General features: G+C 41.2%; 1 protein-coding gene across 8 annotated transcripts in view; it reads right to left on the bottom strand.

Moving 5' to 3' along the window:
- sall1a (spalt-like transcription factor 1a) overlaps positions 1–15,928 on the bottom strand; it is a 167,513-nt gene that overhangs the window by 102,646 nt on the left and 48,939 nt on the right. For 4 of the 8 annotated variants that reach the window (XR_008694120.1, XR_008694118.1, XM_055507212.1 and 1 more), the window contains one exon: positions 5,294–5,415. The exons of 3 other annotated variants lie outside the window; for them this stretch is intronic. Coding sequence is in view for 2 of the 5 variants with exons in the window: in XM_055507212.1 (XP_055363187.1) it covers positions 5,294–5,297 (4 nt within the window). In the remaining 3 variants the exon portion in view is untranslated. Of the gene's footprint in view, positions 1–3,710; positions 3,767–5,293; positions 5,416–15,928 lie in introns of all 8 variants that reach the window. One more of the 8 variants, XR_008694119.1, reaches the window with a different exon arrangement.

Here is a 15,928-nt window from a genome sequence, read left to right as displayed (position 1 = left end):
AGCTAGATTTACTCTAGAGGAGCCATCGCCATTGATCGAGGCTGGAGAGTCATGGAAGCTGCCATTTAGGTTGCAGCAATACAACTGTGCTTGTATTGATTGATGAGGCTGGCCCTGTTAATATTATTTATGGTAGAGGTGCTACACAGCTCTCTGGCAGGGTGAGCCTCCCCATAATAAGTGGTAATTGATGGCACGGGAGGCCAAGTCTCCCTCACCCTGCCTCCCCCCTACTCACTGACCCCAGTCCTGTGAAAGTCAGATGGTTTGCCCCTAACACAGTTATGATTGACATTATCAGATTACATAACCCGCTACAGAAGCCTTGTGGGTCTCCTCAAGTGGGCACATTGATTTTTGATTAGGACGCCACTCAACACATCTTGAAGGGAGTCAGGAAAATATGTGCTGCAGATCAGACTGCATATCAACATTTCTACAGGGATGTTTCCCATTAGAATGGGGGTCTCCAGCAGAATACTTAGGATGACATCATGTTGAATCGCTTAGCGTCCTTCTCACCCTTTACATGAAGACAATGCAGAATAGAACAGTACAGGGTATTTTTTTCTGCATGTAAACAATAAACAACCCATTACACAAACTCAACAATTAACAAAGCACTGGCTTCAGAACAGAGGAACCTTTATAAAAGGCACCTGAAGTAAATGGCTCAACTGTCCCTCCCCCTAAAAGACTCAATTACTGCAGACAGATGGACAACGTCCAGGAGATCTCAATGCCTTTCTGTGAGTCACATGCAATTTTCATTTCAGGCCCACAGCAAGATGAAATCAAAATATGTATGAAAAACATATTAGTGTTTCCCTAGAGCTCTGTCACAGTTTACACATCTACACAGTGTTAGCGTTACGGCCGAGAGAGAGGAACGTGTGTACCTGAGAATGTGTGATGCAGGCTTTGATTAATGTCTGCTCATGACTTTTCTGACACCTCTGCTATAATGGGTCCATTTTTTAGAAATGGCTAATTATCTTTTCATTCCACCTCAGCTCAGGATTCTGTCCTTGCCATTTCCCCCCAGTCTGACAGGGGCGCATTCAGCTTGCATGAGAGCTACAGTACTTGCAATATTAAAAAGAGTTGTTGACAGTGAAGAACAACAGGCTTGATGGGCAAAAATCATTATGTTGCACTTTAAACACTGTCAGCAGAACAAGCATGATGCAGCTAAAACAGTATGAATAGGTCTTATTTATAATATCTCCATATGCTACAGTTATGGGATGAAAACAAAACAAAGCCAAACATCTACTTTAGTTAAATGCTTGATTTTCATTGTCAACATCTTTTTACTACATAACTTTAGACACTAATAGATGAATAAAGAATGATGTTGGAGGTTTTTTTGCTTGCCATAAAAAATAAATTTCATGTTACAGGGGTCAGTGAAAATATTAACACACTTATGTAATGTGATATTATTTTTGACATGCTTTACTGATTCTCCATTTATAAATGGGTTAGTTTATATCATACAGTGGTAAAACACCCAGCCAGTATTTGGCTGTGCTGCAATCATACAGTACTTCCCTCAGAGTCTAGTAGTCATAAATTTAACAAATTAAACATCCAACGGATGGTGGTATTTAGAGACCTAACATGATTTTTTGGGTTTATCTCATAAGATCTGGCCCCAGCCAGTGCTTTTTTTGCAATACTTCAATAAATTAAAAGATTTATTACAACTGACTTCTGAATATAATAATAACAAATTGTTCCCCTAGTGCGCCTCCCTCATTGTTTTATTGCTTGTGCAGGCAATCTTCCACATAGAGTTGAATTGATTTGTTTAATGATCTTAAGTCCCTCCAACGCTTTTCCCTCATTTTCTTACAGGCTGCCTCTAAGCCCCCAGCATCTAATGCCCTAACCCACTGCCTCTTTATCCCACCCTCAGCCTCATCAGCACAGAGCAAAGCTGTGAATATGAACATTATGAGCTTTGGGTTCAAAACTTAATGGTTCACAAATCAGCTACTATGGATTTTCTGCTGCTGAAATCAATAGTTGCTGGAAGAAGGTCATGATTTTCAGCTTTCAGATATACTCCTACTTCTAATTCATATCAGTCAGTTTAAACTCCCAGTGGTGAGTTGGAATAATTTAATGTCAAAAGACAGATTAGGTAAAGTGGTGAAGAAGCACTGTTAAGTTCTAAACTGTGCCCTGTAAACAATGTTAAATACACAACAGCAAAGAAACAAAACAAAACCTGGCTGTTTTAGGTGAGAATTTGTATTTTCTTCTAAGTAGATAATTAACATATTTAATTAATTTAACATCCCTCGTTAAAAAGACAACACAGTCCTTTTGTAATAATAAATGTAAACTAAAGTTTGTGTATGAGCAAACTGTTTCCAGCATTACTTTGAATCCTGAACTATACAAGGGACCTCTACATGATGGCCAAATGGCAAAAAGAAACACAGGGCTGTTCACAGCCCAGCAGCCTCACATGATTAATGACCTGCTATTAGGGCCCGGATGGCAGGTTTCACAGGTTCCTACTGTCCACCCCGCTCCCGACCAATGACAGTCTCAAGCGTGGCTCAACAGCTCCGCTACACTGTATCAACAACAGCCCAAACTGGAACATCGGAAAAGGACAGCTCAGCTCTGGACAGCAGAGGACATCCCTTCGTGGAGATGAACCTTTCTAGCTTAATAATGTCTTTGAACTAGATTTATTTCAAGTAAAATGTGTCATTTTGTCCAATCAAAGCTCCTAGTATGGTCAGAGTCTCCCAAATGAACTTCAGATAAAAAATATTACACTTATCAAAGAGAGGCGTTCATTTATGACATTTGAATGACAGGTGGGAGGCAACCTGAAGTCTCTCTTCCCTGTGCACGTGGGTCAGTGTCAGCTCCCGATTAGTAGATATGACAGATGCTGTTGTACAGTAGTTTCACTATACACAAGACTTGTATGTTATTTCCTGAAATGTTGTAGTATTTTAATCTGTATATGTGGACAATATTATTTGCTATTTAATGTTTTTTTACATTGGCATATGTATCAAAATCTCAGAACAACTGTAAAAACATATGCCAGAGATTTTAGCTGTGATCTGTTATGTTTTATCCATCCATTTTCTTAACTGCTTACTCCCTAGTGCGGGGTCACGGGGGTGCTGGAGCCTATCCCAGCTGGCTACGGGCGAGAGGCAGGGTACACGCCAGTCCATCGCAGGGCAACACATAGACAGACAACCATTCACTCACACACTCACACCTACGGGCAATGGAGAGAGGCCAATCAACCTAATGCACGTCTTTGGACTGTGGGAGGAAGCCGGAGAACCTGGAGAGAACCCACGCAAACACGGGGAGAACGTGCAAACTCCACACAGAAAGGCATGAGGTCCGCCTCCGGGAATCGAACCCAGAACCTTCTTGCTGTGAGGCGACAGTGCTACCCACCACACCACCATGCCGCCCCTTATGTTTTATTGATAATAAAAAGAAGATGATACAGTAGGCACATATACTGTATATTCAATGGCCAAGAATGGTGAAGAGATGAACCACAAGTACACAGGAAGCCAGTTCTAAATTTTAAAACCACCTCACTTTGCAAGTACTGTATTGTGTCATGTGGGCAGTCATACAGTACTACTGTTATTAAGGTCTGCAAAAAAGCTTCAATGAATAGAGGGAAGGGAAAGAAATCTGAAAACAATTACCAGAAAATCCTGTTTGTACTTGGAGGAGTGGCTGTTGTATTCCAAATCCAGATGACCTATGGGACACCACGAAGTGCCATTAAAAAGAGAAAGGACGTGTGAACAGCTGTTTTTTGTGACGACTCACGCTGCCTACCGTGATTTCTGCGCGTAAGACTGAGTCAAGTTTACCACAACACACACACACATGCACGCACACACACACTCAACCACCCCCAATAGTCTGCAGACGTTTCTCCACATGGTTAACATATGACAAAGTAGCCTAACATTACTACATGTCTGTGCATGAGTGTGTGTAGGCCGGAGATATGACGACTTCATCTGGTGTAGGAAAAAAAAGAGTAGGCACAGTACTGTACAGTACATATGTGAAACAAACTGACTAAGATAAGAAGAAATGGTACAAAGTACAGAGGGGCACATTATTGAAGAAAGCCTTTCAACATAAGGTACATCATGAGTACTGAAGGAAGGAAGTGAAACTAAAAATAAAATAAAATAAAATACAGAAAAACACGTGACCATGCAAAAGTTAAGAGAGCGAGAAAGTGAGAAAGTGTGAGCGAGAGAGAGAGAGAGAGGTGTGTGTGTGTGAGTGTGTGTGTGTGTGTGTGAGTGTGGGGGGGGGGGGGGGGGGGGGGGGGGGGGAGTACTGCTGGAATGTGATTAAGTCTGTTTATGGAGTCCTATCACTGCCACACCAGAGCAGGACCACCTGCAGTCTGGAAGTCATTACTCTGGGGTCACGGGATATCCTACATGTAAACTCTGAGTCACTTCACCTCTAATTGGGTGTAAAGATCCCATTTCCTCCCATCGACAAACTAAACCACCTGCGATGTGATAGGATATGATCTTGAAGCTCTAAAGACAGCACTGATATATATATATAAATAGAGCGGGACGATTGTTTGAAGCTTTCGTATGTTAACATCATTTTTGAATAATATACAAATAGAGCATTTGCAGCTTAGTTGTTCTGGTTTGTTATGGTTCAATTTCTTGGTTTCATATCAACGAATTCCCTCACTGTCACCGGACACTGCTACAGTAGCTAATCATCAATCGACAGACATGCAGGTGGAGAATTAAGCCGAGCCAGACCTTAAAAAACTGTCTGCAAATGAAAGTTCTTTTTCTCACTATCACACACATGTTAAGCTGAAGCCTCTGTTATTCACAATATCAACTTAAACAGTGATAAGTCAATGCCATTTACTGATCATCACAAAGAATGAGTGTTGGCTTTCAATACTGTAGCATTGTTTATAACTATGAAATGATTTACATGTGTTAATGATAAGGTGTTATGAGTGCAAAATATAAATATGCACACATAGTAATGTGAAAGCGCATGTCTGTAGCGTTGCTAAAACAGCAGTGAACAGTTAAAATATCCACATCTTTACTATATATCCTTTTTTATTATTTCTACACTGAAAGCACCAACAGGGGTCTACTTTTGAATTTTTTGGACGAAAAGAAGACAACAGAGACATAAGAGTTATAGAGCTATAGCTCTGACAATAAACAAATGAGTACTAAAGGGAAACAGCTTTATATTTGTTGTGTACACTTACCCATCTCCAGACTGGAAGGCAGATGAGCTGACAGTGTGTTGAGGGGGACTGATGCATCCCCTCCCGCTGACAGTTCTGAATCATGACTCTAGCCACACGCCCCACCAGCAACTCTGGAATGTCTGATAAAATGATATTAATTCCACACATTAATGAGATTAATGAATCAGTGCAGCTCAACGCAGAGAAAGCAGCTTTTTTCTTTTTGTCTGGCCCTGAAATAATAACACAAAGGTAATTATAGTGCATCCATCAATCTGCTGCCGGACAGTCTAATTATCTGGGCATTTCTGAAGTGCTCTCACTTCTTCACTCTCATTTGTATTGTGTGATATGTTATTGTTTCATTAATAGAGAGCTCATCTGTGGCTTCACTGGCGGGTTACAGTGGCGCCTGTCAGCGGCGGAAGACGCCATGATTGAGAGCCGGGGACCTGCAGATTGAGAGATCCAAAATTTCAATGATGGATGAAGATGTCATACCGCTAAGAGGTACACATCATCGACTCATCGTGCATCTTGACAAAGCACTCTTATCCTCCAAAGGGAATAATGAGGATGCTGACAGCACATCCACTATAATCAATGACTTTCAAATGTATAATCAACTCCACTAATTGAACAAAGAATTTCGTTCTGGATTCAGTCTTTTAGCCAAAACCTGCCACAGCAAAGTCCTGAATGTCTTTCACTATAGTGAGATTTTTTCAGAGAATATCTAATAGTCAAATGATAATTAATGAATGAACCCGGATCCTGACAATTTAATTAGTTTCATGCACAATTAATGTATACTTGCAGTGTGTGTCTTGAGCCCTGCCACTACTGTTGTGTGAACACTTTATGGGCTCATTCACACAACATTGGGTACATATGAAATACATTTCATAAATACAATAGATGTAATCAAAATTCACATCCAATTTGTCTTTTAATTAATAAATTTAGCAATGTCAGCATTTAACAAAGTTATCTGCCAAGTATCCTGAGTGTGAAATAAAAAAAGCAAATCCCACAAAGCCGAAGCTTTCAGTGTGAACGACAATATGTCTGAGCAGCTGCATAAATTACGAGCAAAAGTCAGGCGTTCTCAAACAAACTCTTCAGCTCCTTCATCTGGACTGTAATGGATTTCCAAAACAATAATAATTACGTGTGCTGACCGAGGCGGAACAAGGTTTGGCACGGCCGGCCCTTCATTCCGACTAATCGCCAAGCATAGAAACAGCCACTTCCTGGATCTTCCTCGCTAATGGTTACAGACGACTGACATTTCAGAGCAAACAAAATGTCCTCCAGCTGTCTAAATAGGTGGGTTTAGATCCTCGCCCCCTCCATTTTAAATTTATGGAGCAAGAAACCCAGAACTCATCCTACCAGAAGTGGCACGCTTTGATTCCCCAGCAGCTCACCTACAGTTTCCATCTGTTTCACTGAGTAACTAGGTCCCAGTACACCTGAACAAACTATTGCAGAGTACATCTGTTGCAATTCTTTTCCTTTTGTTTCCATTACTTCAAAAAATTCACTGAGACCAAATCCACAAATCACGGGGCAGACAATGTTATGACGTGTGTCCTGTTCACCCCTCTGTGGTACCCTGGTGGCCATCTGCAGCCACAGCCTCGAGGAAGTCAAGAGATCTGTGCTTACAGCTGTTAGGACAGGTTGGTGGTCAGAACAGCCCCATCTTTGACAGCAATAAACTCACACTTGACTTGAGTCCTTCCTGTTGACTCCTGTAAACTTCTCAAAAATGTCCTCTTCTTTTTATAAACTCTGGAGGTCGGTTACTTATCACCACACTACTTATCCAATAGTGGTTCCCTTCTGTGCTTTTAGACGGCGGCAGCACTGATCATGCTGAAAAAAGTCAAATTGACTTCATCATCAGGTGAAATCTTGCACAGATCTGGACAAAAATTAGTGACCTTAGCAAAGCATAAAAACTGTCCCAAACCAGACAGCCAAAAGTAAAATAAAACATACAAAAATACATATAATATAAAAATAATCAAATTAAAAATTCTCATCGGCAGTATGACAAGGGCCATGCTTTTACTTTAAGAAGAGGAATCCGGCTGCACCAGGGCCATAGGATCCTTAAGTTGACTTATTCACTGCAGCGCCTGATAGATCACTTTCCCAGCTTGACTCGTGTGGTTTGAGGCGGTTTCATTTTCCAGCCCCGCTCAGAAGTTATCTAAATGGATTGTACAATAATCTGTTGTGCCCTGAAACCACACAGCAAATAATTATTCTGTGTTCAAATGTTTGACAGGAAAAATTAGTAACAATCACCAAGAGAGCAGGTGTTTTTCTTTTTCTCTCGCTTTTTCCCCCCTCTCCTCGAGTGCCCGCAGCAGAAAAGGTTGCATACAAGGCTAGTATTGATTTTGAAACCATTTGACCAAGGATAAATAAGACGGGAGAGGAGGGAGGCCTTAGCCATGAGCTTTTTGATCAATCAACATGTCACAGCTGGAACTAAATTCAATTCTTATTTATCAAAATCCCCTGCTTGGTTAGAATGCTATGCAACAATGCTTCGCAGAGGCCCTTAACAGTCCTTTGAGCCACAAGCATCACTGTCACACGCATGGATTTCACGACGGAAACACTTTGTGCTGAAATCTTTATCACGCAAAGACGATAAATTCATTGGAATTGCATGAGGTCACTGCATTTTGTATTCATACAAAAGGACTCCCACTGTCAGAGAGCCGCTGACTGAAATAATATGCTGCAGAGTAAATGCAGAGGTGGTGGTGTGTAGGATGAGCATGTGATCGCATGCTTGTCTACAGACGAGCGGCTATTAACTCCTCATCCCCATAGATTTGCTCCATACCCTGTAATTTCGAAAAGACCTTTGTGTATTTTTCATAAAACAAATATCAGAGGCCAGGATGCAGCTAGTTATTATGCAACAATATGGTTTGATGAAGGTGGAAGGCAGCACATCCACTGGGAAAACGCCTGATTAAGAAATCCATTTTCTGTCATCTACCAATGAAGTCAGATAAAAGCTTTCTTGGCTGGCGTTATTATGGAGGTAATATTGATGACATGTCTCACTTGTGCAGCCATTCAACAATACACCGAGCTCTACGCCTCAAAGCTACTCCGGTTAACATTGGTCAGGTCAAGCATCTGTCACAAACTTACAGACACACACATCTGTGGACGATTTCAGCTACTGCTTGGCCTGACGTACAAGTCTTTGGATTGTCAGAGGAACTGAAAATGAAATGGGAAGAAGGAAACAGCGCACAGATAAAAAGGACTCTGAATGCAACGTATCACCTTCTTCTAAAGATTTGCCAAGTTATAAAAAAAATGGAAATAAAAATAACAATAAGCAACTAAATACATCTGACTGGACTGAGTATTATACCATGAGAGCAGTTTCTTAGACATGGATTCCTTGATATGGTTTGATAGGAATTATACCATATTTCATAGTCTTTCATGACAGCAATGTAAAGAATTATCACAAAGAAATGGGATTTTAGAGCTCCAGGAACTCATCTCATACCTCAGCGAGACAAAGACAAACAGAAGTGAGATAGAAAAGAAACAGATTAAGCAGATATTTCAAATGAATTGCCTATTATGGAAATTTTAATCTTGAACATTTGTTTTGCTAATACACGCCTTTAGCTATTGGAATCTAAAGGTGATACGCCGACTTACCTACTGTAAATCACACAAGTGGCATTCATGAACCAAAGTTCATTCCCCCGTGTGTGAACAATCAATCTGAAATGCTTATGACAATTCTGAGCGCGAGGCGCAATAAGCACCGAGTGTTATGACAGCGTAGATTTGGATTAAAACTGGCCTAATAGGATAATTTTTCTCACAAAAGGTACAGCCTCAAACTGGGAAAATCAATTATTATGAATTATACATGTATTGAATTAAATGTCTTGTGTCATTAACATGTCTCATTAGTTTGCACTGAGTGCGAGAGACTGTCCCCTCTGTGACTGCTCCATCAAAAGGAGAGGGGGGGGGGGAGAATAACAGTATTTGCATTGAGCAGAGGCGCCATTGTGTCAATGTCAAACGGAGTGTTTGTAATGCCTGTCCCTCTGTTTGTAGGAAGCATGAGCTTTATTCATTTCAAATATTTTCAGTGATGCATTAGTGTCAGGATGTGTCGGTTCCATTTCTCAGAGACGAGCGGAAGCCCGACAGCGCAGGCGGATGCGTAAATACAACAGAAAACACTTAACTATGAGATCATCTGGACTCGGTTATTAATCTTGCTTTTTAAAGGCCTGTGTGGCCTGACTCCATCTATGCTCCTGTTGCCCTGGTGTTGCTATATTCTGCACCACGTTACCCGCTAGAAAAAAACACACCCATTAAAGAGATTGATGTATTTCGGGGGTGGCTAGAAAACAAAAGAAACACACAAGTTCTGATCGGGTGGGTTATGGGTTAAGGGTATATTTACAATGGGCTGCTTTGTTTGGAGGGACCACGGTCGACACGTCCTACTGTACCAGCTGATGAGTGAAAGACAAAGAAACCTGCTGTCAGATAGCATCTTTACCCGATCTTAAACTTTCATTTCAATCCCGAATGTGAAACTTTACGGGAGCTGCTCTCCTAACATTAATGCAGCCATACACACACAAACACATGATTACATGGGATTTGTATTCCAAGTCATGAGCTTCACACAGGATGGGCCTAAGTCCAGATCATTTATCTCAAAATAGCTACTAAGTATGTTGCAAAGCATTAAAAGCTGATATGAATCACTATCTCTAGCATTGTATACTGCTTAAAGAGCCTCATCTGCAGCCCAGTTATTCTCAATGTATTCACTAAGCTCATCCTCAACACTTCGCAGCACCAGTCGCAGCATACATTGCCCTTACTAATTTACTACTCTGACTGCTAGACATGCGAGGACCCCATGTGTCATCTGTGGTGGTGCTGAATCAAGACGTGATGACATGTTCCTGCTGCACTAGCAGACGAATTACACCACAGACCAATGATGCAGGGTCCCTTTAGCTTTTATGTTCACAGCTTCACACTTTTATGTCATGAGAGTGGGTGAAAATCTTTGGAGTCTATAATCAATTGACCAGTTGAATATAAAGTCAAAACTTACAGTAAATAGGACTTTTTTCTGTTTTGTACTGTTTTTATTCCAAACTGTAACTTCAAGGAAAGTAGCATTCATGCAGCTTTTACACAGGACTGGAGGCGTCTTATTAGGAGACACAAAAGACATAGTCTTCTTGAACTCAATTAATTAGAAATAAATAAATAATGTACAAAGATCCTATTTAGGGGTTTTATTCTCAAGACATAAAAGCCATTAATTATCAGGGTGTGTGAGGGAAAGAGCTACAAGAACACAAAGGTTCATCAAATAAATGAAGTGAATTCTGTCAAGCAAAAAACTTTTTCATTACATAAATATCAGCCTATGAGAAACAGTGCCAAACTATCCATTGTGAATGCTGCATTACGGATTTAAATATAGTACACAACAGAAACAAAACAAGTAACACTTCCTTGAAATGATTCTCCCTCCTTTGTTTCTGAGTGTCCATGGAGCCAGGTGAAGTCTGCCCTTATTACCAATGTCAGAGATTCGATTAAGCACGTGGAAAGCAAATGATCCCAATGAACTAATGATTAATCCGGCAGGTCTATTTACTAATGTACCAGAATGCATTAGAGGCATAAGTTAATGGGGACAGGACATCAATTCAAATACAAATGAACCACATTTGCATTGGATGCTTATTGACTGGTGTAACAAAACGAATTACAAAAGGTAATCTACTTATAAACCTTAAGGACGGATGAAACATGATTCCCAACATATCTACAATTTAACTTTGGACCCACTCCTGCCTCCAGAAATGACAGCGTCAATAGAAACAGAGCAGTCTACCATCAAAATAAGACATCTGTTTAAATTAGAGGCAGAGCTAGAAACAGTGAAGCAGACTTTCTATCAGAGCACAGGAAGCAGCTTATTCCAACAGGCCGTCAACCTGTGAGTATGAATGTGACTCATAACAATTCATATACAGTACAAAGGGCATCTAATGCAAAGTTATAAGCTAAGTGCCACGGTGCCTATTAGTGGCAGAACCTTTCCCACACTCCCCTTCGCTCGGCTCGGCACAGTGTGGGGCATCGTCGGAGGCTGACAGAGGTGACGGTGCTGCGGCACATCTGAAATGGCTCCAGCCGAGCGCACGCCTCCAGGGGGCGAGTGAAAAAATTAAAAAATAAAAATACTCCTGCTGCTTTGTGGATGAAAGGCCCAAACCTAATCCTCGCTTTGTTCTTGTACATAGATGAACATGAAAGCCCACTTCTGTGGATTGCTTCTGTCTGGGCCCGTGGGCACGGTGCTGGACCCGGAGCACAGTCTTATCAATAATGCTGTGCTCTTAACCATAGGCTTAGACTGGTGGAAGATATTCCACATTTGGCAGAAATCTAACCATCCAGTCTTCCCAGTGGTAATGACACTTTTGCTAAACTTGTCTAATACCATCTAGTAAGTGATTTTTGCAAGGGGGGGGGGGCATGAAGAGAAAAGCAGCGGTTCCATTTGATGTTTCGATCTGGGATTGATCTCAGAGGAAAGACTCACATTCTGAAAGCGGGATTATTGGCTCTGCTGGCTCTCCTCAGATGTCAAAGATCTTTGAGCAGCCTTGTAAAGTGCACTACTTCCAGGCTGCTGGTGAACTGCTTATGAACTCATCAAAAGAACACCTGTCTCCATATTAATGAGGCGCCATGCATCTGACAAGGGTCTTCTTCCCACACATACCTGTCCCCATGAGAGCCCTGCCGCTTTTCCTGGAAACCGCAGAACAAAGGTGCTTCTCATTCTCAAGCTGGTGTCTCCTCACATTCAACAGTCTCACCACAGAGTACCAGGCTGAAAACAGACCGAGCCAAAAAGACACACAGCTGTGCAGATACGCAGTATAAACCTGGAGTTGCTACACGGATGTTGCAACAGTGTTTGTGGCATTAAGGTTTAAGGATGTGTGACCGCACAGTTCAAATGAACAGTTTTTAGACAGAGGGAAGTTTGTAAGTGGCAAATGACAAGCACCGACATAAGCAGAAAATCGTGGAATAAGCTTTTGCAAAATTTCTCTAGAATTGCGTATAATTATGATGAATCAAAACAAATAATTAGGATTTACCTAATAATGTTGCATTAGATTTAGACATATTTAAACTAATTTGTGTCATAATAATGCCTGACTATAATTTTTGAACAACTCAAATGCCTACTGTTTTATGTGACTTACTTAACAGGACAGTCATCCAAAAATATCTACAAACAAGTGAGGTTTTCTGTAACACAATATCATCTGGCACAAAGTTAAACTGGCAAGAAACATGCAAGAAATATAAGAAAAATAAGTTCTCACTAATTCAGCAATCACACGTGAAACAACACATGTGCACAAACAACGCTTCTAATGCTTCAACAATGGCCCACTCCTCTGTGAACGCAGCCTAGGCCCGTGGTCGCGTGGGGAACAGCAGTGTCTGAACTGTAATTGATAATGTAAAGGCAGATGGGGGTCTCCAGGGAGACCGAAAGAATCCAAGCAGATGGCCAAATTGCCACTTATTTGTGTGGCGCAGAGGACCCAGCCCCTTCGTCCACATGGTATGATGGCTCATTATAGCTCTGTGTGCATAAACACCAACATGCTTTTAAATCTGGACGGCAGGGCTGAGGAAAGCCAACAAGGAGGAGTGGCGTGTTTCAAAGGTCATGTCACGGCTCATGGGCGGAGGGGCGGTTACAGTGAACAACCGATGCTACGATCAATCGAATTCAAGTCAGTCCTCGGAAAAATCCGCTGCCTGCCTCCTTTACACAAAATGGGCGAGGGGACGTCTGCCAAGTGTAAACCTCCCAAGTGCTCCATCTGTACTGAAAGGAACACACTTACACACTTAGCAGATACAGAGCCAGCGGAATCAACAACCCATGTGGAGCCAATGCATGTTGTTTCTTTGGTTGTTGTTTTGGAGCAGACATCACAAAAGGGAGGAGTCAACAGAGAAGCGAGGGTTTGCACCCAATCGTGTTAGCGGTTAGTGCATTTTGGCGACACTATCATTATCTTCGATCAGCTGTTCCGTGCGCAAACACAGACATATTGGTTAATATGGCTGAGGCACCTTGATTCTATCCTGTCCCAGGGTAAACTCCATTAATGTCACCCTGGACCACCTATTTCATATTTACTACATCTCCCCATTGTGTAATTGGTCTCATGTAGGACCACTGCTGCGAAGACCATCTATTGGACTTAAAATAATCATCACAGAGCAATCTCTCCCTTCCTCTCATAAAGACACTTCAATACTAACCCGCTTTTCAAGGTGGGAATCGTGGCTTTAGGCAATTATGTGTAAATACTTTGCCCAAAGTTGTCCATCTTTGGTCACAAATGTCATTAATCGAACTGAAATGTCATTGCTCACAATTTGGATTAATGATTGTGCTTGTCTCATCAAAAATGGAGCCAAACTGCCCGTCAGTTTTTGATTAAGCCCTGACTCATTCCAAGAGCAAGGTTTTTATATATCTTTATTCAGTCATTATTATAAAAAGTCATAGTGTAGGTGGTTATATTTGTAATATTGTGAATAAAAAAAGCAAAAAAACAAGCCTGAAAGTCATTTGTGCCATACAGACATTGCATGACACCGTTATTTGAAAAACAAAACTGCCCACAGAGCAGTTAAGCAAATGTGTCATTAAATGGGGAATGTACAACACCTCCCTGGGCCTCCCATATTTTACATTCCAGAGTAACACCAGCGAATATTAATATTTGCTTTTCATTTCAGGCAGCAGTGCTACTCTGTTCAGAAGGAGTGGAAAAGAAGGTGAGGCTGAGTGTGGCTAATGTGACCTTCTGACAGGATATTATAGTGACTAAAGGTGCTTGATTCACCCAGTCAAATAGATGCTTAATGTGCATGAGGATATTTTTTTCCAAACAGCAAATCAAAATAAAGCAGCATGGGAAGACTGCCAGTAATTAGAAGTGGCTCTCAGCTGCAGCGTTTCTGTTTGTTTGTGCAACAATGTTTGACAGAAGATGAGAAAATCTCCCTGTCACAGCAACTGCCACCATGTGTCTTTCTCAGGTTAGCTGCAAGCTGGAGCATTAGTGCTGGGGAGGGTTTGCTTCACACCCCGTCTTACACTCCCAGGCACAAAGACAGTTCAGTTGCTGAACAGTCACAAACAATCACAACATGAGAGCGATATCGCACTCCGGGAGATTTGGGGTTGTAAACAGGAAAGTTTGGACAGTTCTGAGCTGACTGAACCGAGCAGGGAGAGACTTCACAAAGTAACTAATGAGTAAGTTATTTACAGCAGCAAAAGCCCCAACAGTCTGACTGTCAATATCTATTCTGTAAGTCTATCATCACACTGAATAAGACACACACGAGTGTGCGGCTGGAGCCACACTGTAAAAAATAAGTGTTCTCATGGCTTTAATGCAGTCGTGATAACTGTGCTGTCTCATCCTCCTGGAAGAAGAATGGTCTGAATTAGGCTCTGAAAAATGTTTGTTTGAATGAGTGTTTGTGTCCTGCTGTTAAATGCTTTAGGAAATATACCCAATAAATCAAGACAATAAAATCAAGTGCTTAAAATGAATATAAATTTGCTAACATTTTGGATTATTACTACTGTACATATGCACAACCTACTGTAGCTATTGAAGTAAAACACACAGCTTCAACACATGACTGGCGAGTATGAATCACAGAAAGCGGAAGCGCTGAACAAACTTCTGTAAGATGCAGGAACCACAAAAAAGCACCCAAGGAAAATTAGGCCATCTGTTTGGAATATTGGGTAATTTTCTGTCAATCAAAAAATCATTCCTTAACCTCATGTGCAGTAAAATCCCAGTGGAGCACTGCTCACAAACAACACTAACAGTAAATGGGTGACTTGAAAAGAAATAAGGCTTTGTTTGATATTTAGTGGACCCAGTCGCTCTGCACTTCAAAGAGAAATGTATGATTCTGCTGAAATGGTGTTGGTGTCTGCACCCAATTTTGGTAATAACTCGCTCCAAGAGAAAGACAGAGTCTGGAAGCAATTTGTGATAGCACAACCAAGATTTTCTTTTTCCTTTAACACAAGTTATTCTAACTATTGACCTTTCCAGTGCTTGAATGGCGCTTCCAGGTTTTCTGGGATGCCACTGCTACTCGCAAACGGAACCTTTCAATTCTGTGCGTCACTGTTGTTTCAGGCATCATCAAAGTGCTAAGTACTTAACCCATTACTGTGCTGCCCTGTACTGTGCAGTGCTGTTGGTAGCACAAAAAATCTATTTACAATAATTTAGTGTCGAAAGAATCTTCCATTACTGGAACCTGAAAATGTATATTTATGTTTTGAAACATCCTGTTTCCCCCAATTGGTCTATGATACATTGTAACAAGCTGCTTAGCTGCTTTCTTTTACACTGCTGCTCCCTTGTGGTGTATCCAGATATGATAGCCTGATCTGACAATGTGCAAACCTTGGAGTCTCAGGTGATTAATTAGCAACAGGAAAAGAGATGGATT

This window comes from Betta splendens, chromosome 3 (assembly GCF_900634795.4).
Source record: "Betta splendens chromosome 3, fBetSpl5.4, whole genome shotgun sequence".
NCBI lineage: Eukaryota > Metazoa > Chordata > Actinopteri > Anabantiformes > Osphronemidae > Betta > Betta splendens.
This window is presented reverse-complemented; position numbering and strand designations above follow the sequence as displayed.